At 35.3% G+C, this 14,614-nt stretch overlaps 1 protein-coding gene across 2 annotated transcripts in view; it reads right to left on the minus strand.

Annotated features, from left to right (window-relative positions):
• Nucleotides 1–3,385: 3,385 nt before the first annotated feature.
• The window catches only part of Bmpr2 (bone morphogenetic protein receptor type 2), a 144,787-nt gene continuing 133,558 nt past the window's right edge, over nucleotides 3,386–14,614 (minus strand). The window contains exons 12-13 of one of the 2 annotated variants that reach the window (XM_070019372.1): nucleotides 12,459–13,738; nucleotides 3,386–10,563 (exon numbers count right to left, since the gene is read on the minus strand). In XM_070019372.1, the coding sequence (XP_069875473.1) occupies nucleotides 10,316–10,563; nucleotides 12,459–13,738 (1,528 nt within the window). In that variant the 3' untranslated portion in view covers nucleotides 3,386–10,315. Of the gene's footprint in view, nucleotides 10,567–12,458; nucleotides 13,739–14,614 lie in introns of both variants that reach the window. The other variant, XM_070019371.1, reaches the window with a different exon arrangement.

Genomic DNA, 14,614 nt, shown 5'->3' on the forward strand with positions numbered 1-14,614 from the left:
AAAGAAAGGAGAAAGAAAGAAAGGAAGAAAGAAACTAACTGCTGGGCACTGGTGGCTCATGCCTGTAATCCTAGCTACTCAGGCAGCTGCGATCTGAGGATCGAAGTTCAAAGCCAGCCTGGGCAGGAAAGTCCTTGAGACTCATTTTTTTTGTCAGTCATGGGGCTTGAATTCTGGGCCTGGGCGCTGTCCCTGGGCTCTTCAGCTCAAGGCAAGTGCTCTACTGCTTGAGCCACAGCGCCACTTCTGGTTTTCTAGTGGTTTATTCAAGATAAGAGTCTTACGGACTTTCTGCCTGGGCTGGCTTTGAACCGTGATCCTCAGATCTCAGCCTCCTGAGTAGCTAGGATTACAGGTGTGAGCCACCCGTGCCTGGCACCTTGAAACCCTTCTTTCCAATAAACCACCAGAAAACCAAAAGTAGCCCTGTGGCTCAAGTGGTAGAGCACTTACCTTGAGCTGAAGATGTGAGGGACAGCGCCCAGTCCTGAGGGACAGTCCAGGCCGAGTTCGACCCATGCCTGACAAAAAAAAAAGAAGAAAAAAAATGAAACTTACAAAGATGTTTCAAGTTCTCTTAAAATTTTTTTATGTCTTTTTATTTCTTTATTATTCTCTAGACTCAAGCTGCTGCTTCTTTCTACTGTCACTGACTCCGTGTTGGTGAGGCTCTCATCTCTCACTAGTGCAATACTAGTCTTGGTGATTCTATACACAATCCCCTTCTTAACTCATTCTACCTTAGAGACCTCAATCCTCCTATTTTCAACAACAGGTCTAAACACCTGGCTCTTGCTTTCAGAAGTCCCAGTCTGTTTAATCTGCTTCAATCTATGTTCCTTCCTTTGTTTCCAATCTATGTTCTTTCTTCTCTCTGCCTCTGCTACTTAACATATTCTCCCTTTGCATTTCCAGTTGAAATCCTACCCATCATCCTTTCAAGACACTTTCAATTCTCTGATCACTACTCATTTCCTTAGCTCGTCTCCACTGGCTTTTCAAATACAAAGTGTACATATAGTTTACCATTTATCTGGGCTCTTACGTATCATCTTGTAACTATTTCCTGTGTAGGTTTCATCTCTACAAGATGGTTTAAGTTTCTGGAGGGCAGAAATCATACTTTTTGATATCTATCAGTTCAGAAATAATTATGCAGTTTTTCAGAGGTAATATATCATACCAATAAAATCAAAGTTGCAATATGGCCTTTAATCTATAGAACACCAACAAAAAAACAGCACTAGAAAATGAAGAGGGAGAATAATCACTAGCTAAGGATAGTCCTTTGCATAGAAGAATGTAAATTGGGGAAATGGTAAGAGGGATGTAGGTATTAGTAAGAGGATATTTAACTGTGGCAAGTCATTAGTAAAAGACTATATGTGAACAAATGTGGCAGTATTACTCACTGGACACTATGTTGAAAATGAACTATACAACTTGTGGGTAGGGACAGGAGGGAAAAACTGGGAGAGAGCAAGGAAGGAGTCCAAAAAGAAAAGTACTTTTTACTTCACTTAATATAATTGTAATCCCTTTGTACATTACTTTAACAACTAAAAAATAATAAAGGATTACTACATGTTTTTGCAAGTCACCCTATTTCCTCTAAGGGCATACAGTTGAATACTACACAGTGGCTTCTATTGAGAATTGCAATGGTACCCTGTAATACTGTACCAGATTTTAAGGTTAGGTATGCAAGTCCAAAGTAAAAACATACCTCAAATCTATTCTTCCTAAAGTATTAAGGTGATGACAGAGCCTATGGAAGTAGGGCACATTTTTTATTCTCCAGCAAGAATTCCCCTGGTTACCAGGTAAAGCTGTCCCAGTACCTGAAGCATGCTTGTCCTGTAGAATGTCAGGATCTCATTGCAGAACACAGCCAATGCACGGAATTAACCTAGAATCAAAACCAATGTGCTGCCTCAAAAACTCATGCTCCACTCCATTTTAAGAAGCATTCTAGTTGGTATAGCTGTGCATACATACTTCAGCCCCAACTATTTGGGAGGCAGCAAGGTTGTTTTGAGGACAGTACTTCAGCTAGCTGTGTAACATACGACACCCCAAGTGGGAGAGAGCCTGGGAGGGAGAGAGGAAAACTAAAAATATTAAAATATAACTCAAAAGATAAAAAATGCAAAGCACAGCCATGTTAGGCAAGAGAAATGGTTGAGCCTGTAATCCTAGCTACTCAGGAGGCTGAGATCTGAGGATTGCAGTTCAAAGCCACACCATGCAGGAAACTTCACCAGATTCTTTTCTCCAATGAACTACCAAAAAGCTAGAATTAGAGCTGTGGCTCAAATAACAGGAGTGCGAGACTTGAGTGAAAAAGCTACAGGAGGGGCTGGGAAGGTGGGCACCTTGCATGCCTGAGGCCCTGGGTTCCATTCCTCAGCACCACATAAGCAAAAAGAAAAAAGCCGCAAGTGGCGCTGTGGCTCAAGTGGAAGAGCGCTAGCCTTGAGCTGAAGAGCTAAGGGACAGCACCCAGGCCCAGAGTTCAGGCCCCACAACTGGGCCCCCCCCCCCAAAAAAAAAAAAAGAAAGAAAAAGCTACAGGAGTGGCTGAGTTCAAGATTCAGTAGTGGCACAAAAGAAAAAGAAAGAAGGAAGGAAAGAAAAAAGGAACAAAAGACGGAAAATAGTTGAGTACTCTTTTGGGCACCCTGAAGTTACTTCATACATGTTTCTAAGTACTCTAACTACTAAGCCACTTGTGTTTCTGATTTTTTCTTGTCACAAACAAAGCTTGAAAGCTGTAGTTTAAAGCAAAATGGAGAGTGCACTAAGGTCTCATCACTCCAGCTCTGTGGCATTGGACAGTTATTTTTTTGACCTTTTATTTCTTTGTTTATAAATGAAAGATAATAATATATATTTTGTAGGGTTGTTGTGAAAGTTATTAAGTATGTATATGAAATAACTAACAGTGCCTAGTATATTGAAGATGGCCAGAACATAGCAATTCTTCTGATTTTTTTGATATATTATACTAGGCTATAAAAGTTATATTAGACAAGCCGGGCGCTGGTGGCTCACGCCTGTAATCCTAGCTACTCAGGAGGCTGAGATCTGAGGATCGCGGTTCAAAGCCAGCCCGGGCAGGAGAGACCGTGAGACTCCTATCTCCAATAAACCACCAGAAAACCGGAAGTGGCGCTGTAGCTCAAGTGGTAGAGCGCTCGCCTTGAGCTGAAGAGCTGAGGGACAGCGCCCAGGCCCAGAGTTCAAGCCCCACGACCGACAAAAAAAAAAAAAAAAAGTTATATTAAACAGAACATGATTTATTCTCATGCAAATTTCCTAACATATCATGCTGGCAATAACGAGTTCTGGAGAGCTCATGAAATAAAAAAAAAACTACAACTGCTGTTGTCATTAATATGATCTTTAATAAATGGAATAATGCACCATTTTACAGCAAGCCTTTTTAAACCTAAAGAACTGCCTTAAAATCTCCTTCTTCAATGACTCTGTCTTAATACAATCTTTTTATTTAGGTTTATATATATCAAAGCATTTACTTACACTTATTCATAGAAAACTCTTTAGTGGCTTAATGTCAGCTTTCATAGTGGCATCCATAGATAATACAAAAGAAAAAAGATCTGCTTTATTTCATACTCACACTGATCCATCAAACACAACTTATACAGCATAGCAAGGTCTCAGACAGCTTATACAAAAGCAAAGTAACTAAAAGTAATTATTCATAAATTCATATATGATTTTTTGTCTGTAAGGTGAGAGGAAAACACACCAACAAAAGATACCCGTTAACAAGAAAGAAGGTTCTGAGGAAGTGCTATATTTTTCAGCTATTTTCCAGAAAACCATCCTCAGAAATGAATACTTTGTAGCTTATGTTTCTCCTGCCCATTTAGAAAAAGCACAGCAGCTACACATCTCCATGTTTCAGCTACAACACCCTAATAGTGTATTTTACAATTATTCATGTATTTTCACTGAAAAATCATCAACCAAAAACTCAGGATGATTCCAGCTTACACAAACATTTACACAATATAATTTCTATGGAAACAAAATAACAAGGCATACAAAAATTGCTTAAATAAATAAATGTGATCAGAAAAAAAGTCACAGAAGTCAAGCAATTCAAAGTTAAACCAAATCCTATCTTTGAATTGCATCTTTTAGTTTTCTGTTAAACTTCTTTTTTTTTAAAGTGTGTGTGTATGTGTGTGTGTGTGTGTGTGTGTGTGTGTTTAAAATATGGTTAAGAGGATTGGTAACAAGGTGCAGAGCCTGAGACTGATTACAAATATCTTTACCACTAAGATTCAAATACACAGCATACTGATTTAGGGACTGAACTATCTATTCCAAGAACCACTGCTCGCATTGACGATGTGATAGGGAGGTTGCCACAGATTACCTTCTCAAAACCACCCAAGCTGTTACAAAGGATTAAACTCATTAGTTTACTTTTAGAAAAAGATGTTTTACAATGTTAAATTACCTCTCAAAAATTCTCTTGGAAGACTTTACTTTATTCAGTCTGTTATTGAAAAAACAAAACCAAATGAAACACTTCTTCCCATCATGAAGTCATTTAACCAAAGAACAGGAAGGTTTTAAGCCTGTGCTTCAACTTTAAGGCTTAAATTTGCTGTAACGTAGTCAAGTAGTTTGAGTCATTCTTTCTTTTGAGTAATTACAGAACTGGGCAAGTTTTTATGATTGATGAAGTCAGATATTATGTCGATTTTAACTAAATCTTATAATAAGATGAAACTCTAGATAAATGGTGCAACAACCACTTTAAATACTCAACTGGATCTAACTGCCTATTTGGTACCAATTGAATGCCTTCAGTGTACAAGGGATGAAAAGGACCCTGAGTTTTTAAGTAATATTATGTCTAGTGAGTCTAAAGCATAAAGATGTTTCTGAAATTTAAAAGTATAAATAAAATGGAAAGTGTTGTTTTAAAACTGAAGCCAAGTTGTAAATTCCAAATACACTAATTTTCTTAAAAATTTAATCACAAACTGGACACCCTAGTGAAGTAATTTAATTCTAAACAATTATTCTCTCTGACCCAGATTCTAATGTGTGTTTCAAGTTGTTTTAAAAATGAATATGTATGTTCACAATATTCATTAGTAACACTACAAACATCACAGTAATAACAGAACTGGAATTTTAAAGACATAACAGGTTTATTTGGGGCATAATTTTAATACACAGCATAAACTCTGAAGTACTTACTTTCAAATGTATCTACCTTGAGATGAATTTTTAGATTTTTCTTTATATGCAAATACCCAACTTTAATCACTTAAAAGTTAAATGAAATTTAGTCCAGTCTATGTTGAAAAACAATAGTAAGTATTTCAAAAGTGGTCTACAAAAATGTTCATAGATAATACCTGATTTTTGTAGGGTTTGCTTTTGAAAGTTAAATTTGCATTAAATGTTTAATATGATATTTGATACAAAGAAATATGTAAAACATTGTGGCTCAATCATAGCACTAAGCTTGCTGCAATGCATGTTAAAAGTTTTAATGGTGAAATAATCAGGTATACATGTTTTTTTAGTTTTAACTAATGAAAATATAAAACTCCAAAATTTAATAGAAAATGTTAGATAATACAAAAATTAAGTGCTGATGGCTGAATCCAATGTCAACTGGTACCATCTTAATTCTATCAAACTATTGAACTCCTACTTAACTGGTGCAATTTGAATATAACATAGAATATAATTTTATGTGCTCTTAAATACAAATAGAGTCATTAAAATAGGACTAAGAAGAAAAGGTAAAGGATCTGAAAGATTTTCTAATAAACAGATTTAGAAGTTAACTGAGAAGCCTGAAACATATTACACAGTAACAATGTTGAGAAAGATGACCAACTGTTCTCTCCTACTGGTAAGAAAAACATTTAAACTGAATTGAGGGAGAATAATTAATCAGAAAACTTTCTTGACATGTAAGACCATAAATCAGCAGAGGGATAGAATAAGTCAAACATAAACTATGAACTAATAGAAGAGGCACAATTTGTAAGTACTACCACCTTTAGGGTGCCCTGTGAGAAAAGTCTTCTTTTAATAATGACTTCTGTGTAATTAGCTCAAACAGTATTTGTCAGATTTACCTAAACAATGAGTATTAGTCAGGAGGAGATTCTGTAAGGTAGTTTGGGGCAAAGTTTGCATAGTTCACAATGTAAAAGTTAAAATGCAACTTGATCTGCTAAAAAAGAAAAAAACAAACAAACAAAAAAACCAACGACATTGTCAGTCAAAGGCATGATACTACCCAATCATTCAGTGAGACTCCTGTATGTGAGGGTGTTACAATCTCTAAGGTGATTGGGCTTGTGTAGTTTCTAACTTTTAAGGGTTAGTTGAGATGATAAAGTAATAAATATCAGTGAATAGTTTGTAATAACATTCATATGACCAATAGTAAGTTAAAAATAAATTTATAAAATGTGGCACAGAAATACAACACACTCCCAAGTTCTAGGAGTTAACAGCCTCTAAGGAGACATTCATATCCATTAATCTAAGGAAGAAATAAAAAATTTTATTGAAATATTTTTTATTTAAATGATTTTGAAGGGAGAGATTCATAAAGAGTTGGAAGATGAGTAAGAAAGCTGTAGCCTATGAGGTATTCCATTTAACTTAGAAAACTTGAATGTATTCAAAATTAAAATATTTGCCAAATTTTATCATAGTTCCCTCTGAAACACATGCTTGAATGTTCGGTGTTCTTTCCTTCCTAATATTTCAGATTCAGGACTAGCACATGTTTTCTGGAACACAGAGCTATATGTGAGGAAGCTATACTAAATGGTTTTATAATACAGACATTATCCTTATATCCTTCCTACAACTTATTCTGTTGGTTCTTCTCTGGATTAACAAATGGTCTAACATTGCTAAGTGCAGAAATTTTGAAGATGGAATAAAGAGTTGAGGAGACTGCAACTCTGTTAAATTAATTTCTCTAAATCTAATATGGAATCAGTTTAGGAAAAATCTCTGTTCCTATTGCTTTGCACACCTCCCATCAAATTTACTTGACCTTTAGATCTGCCACATAAGAACAGTAGGAATTTAGTCAATTGATTTTAAGATCATGATGGAAGATGCAGACTGAATTTTGTCTTTAATTATTTCTTACGTAATAATGGTCATAGACACATTTATATATCTTATATTTGCCTATTAAAATGATTAAGGTATCTGGTTTGGCTTATATAGAAAGCACAATGGTGCTGAATTCCTTACAAATGTCAGAACATTATACATCCTGCCATTTAGCATGTGGGCAGTGTGGTATAAGACATGAACAAGAAGAATCAGACTAATACCTGGTTAGCCTGTTACTACATATGAACCTTAGAGAAAGTACCTAGCTTCTTTTAACTTTCATTTCCTCATTTGTAAAGTGAGTGTTAATTATAATGGGCATATGGTTGTTGTGATGTGAAAATAGTGTATTTCTACCTCAGCATTCACTATGTACCTTCTTATAACTTTCTATAAATATCTCCCCTATAATGCATTTAGGTTTTTAAATTTTATATGTAAATCATTTTGGTTTAAGTATAACTTAAATTATGTTCCTTCAATGACTTAATTTTTATATATGATCAGGGTTTTATTAAGGGAACCAATATTAGACTCTAATTACCTATTATGATGATTATAAGGTTATACTGGTATCCACTGAAATGCTCTTCATATTTTTAAGTTGAATGGCCTTTTATTCAAAAGGTCCCAAATTCTTTTCTACTTGCAAAATGTTAACAGCAGTTAAAATATTAACTTAAAAATTTTACTATCAGATGAATAGTTAAACATTAAATCACTTAAATTGACATGTTTGTTTTGTATATTATAGATTTTTAAGTCTCCTGTACAATTTAAAATTTATTAAAATGATTTATACTTTTTACTTTTCCTACTTTTTAATGAGAAACCAGGGAAAGAAAAATGAGAGAAAGGAAATTATTTGTCTTAAGCAGGCTTGCATGAAATGGGAAATTACAACATTTTTAATATGGTATGTTCATTTTTAAAAGCATATAATATTAGGAAGTACTTAAAAATGTTGAAAAACTTATAATCAACTGATACAAAGTATATCAGAATGTAAGATAACTCTTTTTCTGACTGGAAAAAATCAGCTGGACCTCAAATGACCACTGACCCTCAAGTAGAGATGGACTACTAATTTACTTTTATTAAAAATTTCCCATAAATATTTGAAACAATATGCTCAGATGTCTTTGAAACACATTTACAGATAGGAGATAGAGTGAAAGATTTACTGGGGAAGACACAACATTAATTTGTTACATAGATGAAAGATAATAACTATCTGAAAACATTTCTATGTCCATCAACTAAAACCTATATTAAGGGTCTGCTTTGAATTTAAAAAAACAGGTCAATAAAACAAAAAAGACAAAAGTCTTGGTATAAGTAAGTAATGTTAATTCAAAGAATTGAGAATCAAGTTCCAGCTGGATAAACAGTCAATCTTGTAACTCCTAATTCATGAGATCACAGCAGATGGCAAATAAGAGAACACTTATACACAAGTTGAATCACAAATATTTTGAACAGCAACATGGGAAATGTGAGCTGTGAGAAAATATTGTTCTGGAGATAAGAACCTAAGTCAGGAACTTAGGGATTTTCTTTGTAATTTTTTTTTTAATCTCCTTAGAACTTAGATAATGTCTATTAAGTACTCTGAGAATTTGAAAAAATAATCATTATTTGCAAATTGATAGAAAATAATTTGTTCAGAGAAAAATTCCCTTATTTGGTGAAAGTGCTTTATGTAAAAAAAGATACAGAGGCCGCTGTTTCAGAAATTAGTAACAAAAAGGGGGGGAAGCTTTAAAAATAAGATTTCAAGGGCACATTATCACTAAAAGGTATACTCAATACAAGAAATGCTGCTCACATAGCAAAGATCAAGTGAAAATAGACTGAGTGAAGAAATCCAATTTGAAGAGGGTCGATCTCAGTCTGCAAAACACATTAAGTTTGGCAGCAATCCTTCCCTCCACAAGGGTTTGGCGTGCTAGTTGAATGATTTTTCACACAGTGTTTTAGGTCATGGGAAGAGAAATCATTTTTAGATAAAGTCACTAGGCTTTGCTGGAACAGACTGAAGATACTACAGGTTGCAAACTATGAATTAATTTCAGAGTTGTCATAAACAGGAAATGTAATTTTGTTTGAGTGAAAGATGGTCTATAATACTATATTGTATCGACTATCTACTTAATTAAAAATTCCATGTAAGTTTAGTTCTGTAGGTTTTATGATAAAAAAGTACTTCATAAATAAATGAATATGGAACATACACATATATAGAAAATAAAATAAAAATTGAAAAGGGCTAATATATGATGTCTTATATTTTGTTCTATGCTCTTCTGAACGTCCAAAACCAAAATCAAATATGCTTATTAAAATGCCTGGAAGGAAACATTTAGGATTTGGAAGGTTAAAAGAAATGGCATTTCAAAATAGGTTTTGGTAGTTCCTTGTTTAGAGCCCTTTAAGACAATGTTTCTGCATTCTCCATGAGGAGAGAGAAAGCAAGAAATCAGGTGGCTTTCTCCTGTGCAAAATTCACTGTCATAAAACTGACCTATGAAAAATATGAGAGACGGAGAAAAAAACTGTTCATATAATGGAAGAATGGGGGGGGGCATGTTCATATTATGGAAGAATGTGTGCCCTGCTAGGAAGAGAGCTTATAAAAAAGTTTCTTTTTTGTGTGGTCTAAAGACTATTGCACATTCAAACAAAATACAGAAGAAAAGAATGTCCAACAGATAATGTTTTAAGAACATCTCAACATAAACTAGCTTGTGCCCCAAAATAAAACATGGATACCAGACACCACTGCAGTCAAACCTGTCTTAATTTGCTTCTGATTTAATGACCTTTAGAAGATGGTCCAAACTGATTATCAGCAATACATTGTTTTTGTTTTTTTTTTCTTAAAAAAATATTTTGAGACCACTTTTGATACACACACATATAATTCTGTGGTCATAACAAATACAACTTTAGCAAGACTAAACAAAAGTGCAAAACTTAAAAAAAAATTAAAAAATATGGAAGCATAAGCTAAACTTTTCTGCATAGCTGAAATCTATTTAAAGCAAGTCTTGTTGCAGGGGTGGAAAGGGGTGCTGACAGGAAGATAAAGCAGTTTTTTAAAAATGTCCTCTGCATGTTTAAATAATGCAAAAAAATAATTTCACTCCATAAACTTGAAAACATTTCACAGACAATTCATTCCCATATCTTTAGACACCATGGTGGTGGCAGTGCCTCCTTCTGCAAGGTAAACGGCGGTGCTGGATTTGGAGTGAACTGCTCTGTCACCACCATTGTTGTTGACCTCACAGTCCAGTGGCTCCGTGGAGATGACCCAAGTGGAGGGACGCCACCGCTTAAGAGAATATGGAGTTTTCACACGTTTTTTGATCTTGTCTCCTGATCCTGATTTGCCATCTTGTGTTGACTCACCTACTGAAAATGAAAGTACAGAAAATGAACTGCATTTATAAAGGGCTAGGGCTGAATTTTAAGAAAAGGTCAAACTAGTATCTGAAGATGGCAGATGCCAGGCAATGTTTTCCTAGACAAAAGCAATTTTAATAAATTCATATTTTGAGACTCTTTACACCAAATATTTTTATAAATGACTGAATTATACTACAGGTTAAGGAAGAAAATACTTTAAAAACCCACAGAGATGGACAAATTCAAAGTTCTTAGCTCTTAATTCTTAGTTCTCAAATCCTCTGGTAGAGATCCTAATTTGGTAAAATATACTGAATCATTCCAATTACTATTCAAAGTAAACCTAGCATGGTAGTATACACCCATAATCCTAACACTCAGAAGACTGGGGCAGTAGGATCCTAAGTTTGAAGCCAGCCTGGGTTACAAAGCGAGTTCAGGTATCGTGAGTTACACATTGCACTGAGACCCTGTCTCAAAAGCAAAAACTAAAACACAAAATTAAAATGTTCAAAGTGACCAGGTACCAGTGGTTCATATCTATAATCCTAGCTACTCAGGAGGTTGAGACCTGATGATCTCAGTTTGAAGCTAGCCTGGGCAGGTAAGTATGCAAGACTGTGATCTACAATTAACCAGCAAAAAGCCAAAGTGGAGCTGTGCTCAAAGTGGATCAGATATATGTGTGTATGTCTGCATGCCTATCCCGTGGCTTGAATTAGGGCTTGGGCACTGTCGAGGTTTTTTGCTCATGGCTAATGCTCTACCTCTTAAGCCACAGCTCCATTTCAGACTTTTTTTTGTGTGTGATTGGAGATAAGAGTATCATGGTCTTTCCTTCCTGGGCTGGCTTCCAACCACGCTCCTCAGATCTCAGCTTCCTAAGTAAGCGAGGATTACAGGCATGATCCACCAGTGCTGAACTTGGATCAGCTTTTAAAGGCATCTAACATCTAATACAGGAATGACAGAATCATTGGAGTATAATTATCTATTAATTCCCTGTTCTTATACCTGACAAGATGTTTTACAAATGTAGAACAGTATCAGTGTGTCAACTGATTTATAATACAAGAGCAAAGGGCTTTTGTTTTCTTCAGTTTGGAGATAGAATCCAGGGCCTTGTGCAATGCCTTGTGCACTCTACCATCTAGCTTCATCCTCAGACAAAGGATTAGATTTTATTGGCTGTATCCTTTCTTCCATTTTCTAATTTGTGACAATCATAAATCTTGACTTTATTTTACTTTTTCTTAAACTTTATTTTTTTCCCTCTATAGTGCTGTCACTCTAAGAAAGAACATAATGATGACTGTTAGAGATTTTAGTAAGCTCTCCTGTCTTGTGTAGTTAGGGCAAGAAACTGAGCATCAACTTATTAGTTTAAGTTGCTATGACCCCACAGCACAATAGATTGCATTAGAGAGCTCAATGCTTAACTCTTGAAAAAGATGACACTATAAAAACTAAGAACAACTTTATGTAGCTTTCTAAAATTTCTCTGGACTTAAAATATATGGTTAAAAACTAAATGTAGATATAACAGACATTAAAATTCACAACAAAATATTTCAGACATTATACTGCAATAATATTATTCGGTGTTCTTAAACTGGTGAGTATTTAATTAATCTGATTTGTTCATGGCAGCTATATTATAAAGCAACCACCATATAAAGCACATACTAAACGGGGAATTTTTCTGATTATTGAGGCATTGACTTTTTATGAAAAAAATTTTTTTTCTTAGTTACTTTTGAGGCCCAACTAAATGGCTTATTTTATTTCTCAAAGTGATAGAGGTGAATACTAAAGAGTTAAAACACAGTTTGCTTCTATGTAGTTACTTAAATAGTTCCAAGGACAAATGGAAGAGATTATACTATCCTTCTACTTACTCTGTAGACTGCTGCCATCCAGGACATTGGTGGCAGAAAGATCCAGAGAATTAGGCCTCTGTGCTCTTCTGGGCTTCGATGGCCCAGGATCAGCTACTGTGCTTGAAACACCCTGTGTAAGTACACCTTGTTCTGAACATGGATTGCTGTTGTTGTTATTGGAATTAGTTCGGCCACCTTCTAGTGGCCGTTCTCTCCTGTCCACAAGACGATCCAGCACACCTTCATCATGGCTAGCTTGTTGTTCTCGTCTCAGTAAAGGTTCATGCTCATCAGGACTGGAATTAATATTCAACCGGGTGTCTTCACCAGTAAATTGATTCTGCAGCATTTCTTGGGCCCTATGTGCCACTATATTGGCTGTCTGGCCAGAAGGTACTGCCCCATTGACATACTGGGTTGTGGCAGCATGGGAGTTAGCACTGTGGTTTCTACCAGCCACACCATTCATAGTGACTGTCACCACATGAGGTTCTGCTGCATTGATTGTATTCATCTTGGCAACTCCAGTTTCTATTTGTTTCAAGTTTGATTTGTGCTTGCTGCCAAATTTTAGCCGGGGCTCCTTAGTTGAATTTTTAGTGTTCAAAGGCAAACTAGTAGGTCTCTTAGGAAGGTTCTGTTGCTTGGGGAGAGGATAGATCTGAACAGATGGAACATCAGGAATTAGACATGCTTGGCCATTTGCAACCTGTGTGAAGTCCTGCTGCCCAGTCACTTCCACTGCAAGCTTTATGAGTGGGTAAAGCAAGCTAGAACTGGTACTGCTCAGTGGGTCTGGTCCACTGAACTGTTTAAGAGAATGCTCCATGAGATTCTCATCAGAGCTTTCCTTGAGGTTCTTATCAACTTCTTTTGGGTCTAGCTTGTTTGTCTCCAAGTCTTCTTCTGTCAGTTGTAAGCATACAGGGGTTGGCCCAATAGACTGTGCAACATTTGTGGCATGAAGATTTGTTTCATCTGGGTATGGCAACTCAGATATAGTAGTCATGCCAGTACTTGGAGTGAGGCCAGTAGTGTTTGTGGTTGTTGTATTGGTGGACAGGCTGGTGACGCTTGTTTCAGGGCTAGGGATTCGAGCTTGTGCTTGCTGTCGTTCATAATTAATTGAGTTTCGATTCTTTTCCCCTATAGTCAAAGGTGTGGTGGACATTGAATGCTCTGTGGAAATATTCTTCACAATGCTGTCAGTGTGATGAATAGAATCTTCAATGTATGAAGAAGAAGAGTAATCTGGGTAAGGGCCAATTTTTGGCACACGCCTATTATGTGACAGGTTGCTTAAAGAAAGAAAGAAAATGAAACGATGAGAATGTACATTTAAAACAAATTGTCTTATCATTATAAACCATTGATTTTAAACTCTGAGTGGCTTTCTATTAAGACCTTAAAATTTGCATTTTAGATGTTATTTTAAAAGTCCAAAGGAGTTGTTAATAAGTTGCTAAAAGCAAATCTTACATTAATTGTCTATTGAAAATGTATGTAGATCCAAATATGATTTTTGTTATTATTTTGGTTTGCAAAGTTTAGTTTAAAATATCTCCTGTATAATTTTATAACATCACCAAATATAACCTTGTGAACTGCATACTAGCACAGTTAGACATTAGATCTTGTAAGAAAAGGAACTATGACATCTTTCTTTTCTACGTTCATAACTCCAGACCCATAGTTTGTATAACAATGCTACAAACCAAGATTTTTTTCCTTTGCAGTACTAGGGTCTCATGCTTACTAAGATGTTGTTCTACCATTTCAGCCATCCACCCAGCTCTTTTCAGCTTTAGTTCTTTTTCAAATTATAGTTATAACGAAGGAAATGTCTCATTAAAAACAATGTTCATAATGGAATGGAAGATCTTTTGAGTTGTCTTAATTTAAAAGCAAGAGTAATGTATTCTAAAAGAAAAAGCATTAGATAGGATGTCTAAAAACGTCAGTGTTCAGTGAAACAGTAATTGGATACATAATCAAGTAGTTCCATTTACTTAAAAACCAAAGAAAAAGAAAAGGAAAAGCAGGAGAGGAAGAAACAGTAGCAAAAGATTTATTGGACAATATATGTAGAAGTACTTGCAAATTTTTTGGAACTCTGGAAATATTTTACATTGCTTATTAGAGGAAAATACCTTTAAGATTAAAAAAAAAAGTAG

The sequence above is a fragment of the Dipodomys merriami genome, unplaced genomic scaffold (genome assembly GCF_024711535.1).
Source record: "Dipodomys merriami isolate MVZ:Mamm:240054 unplaced genomic scaffold, mDipMer1.0.p SCAF_1, whole genome shotgun sequence".
Classification (NCBI taxonomy): domain Eukaryota; kingdom Metazoa; phylum Chordata; class Mammalia; order Rodentia; family Heteromyidae; genus Dipodomys; species Dipodomys merriami.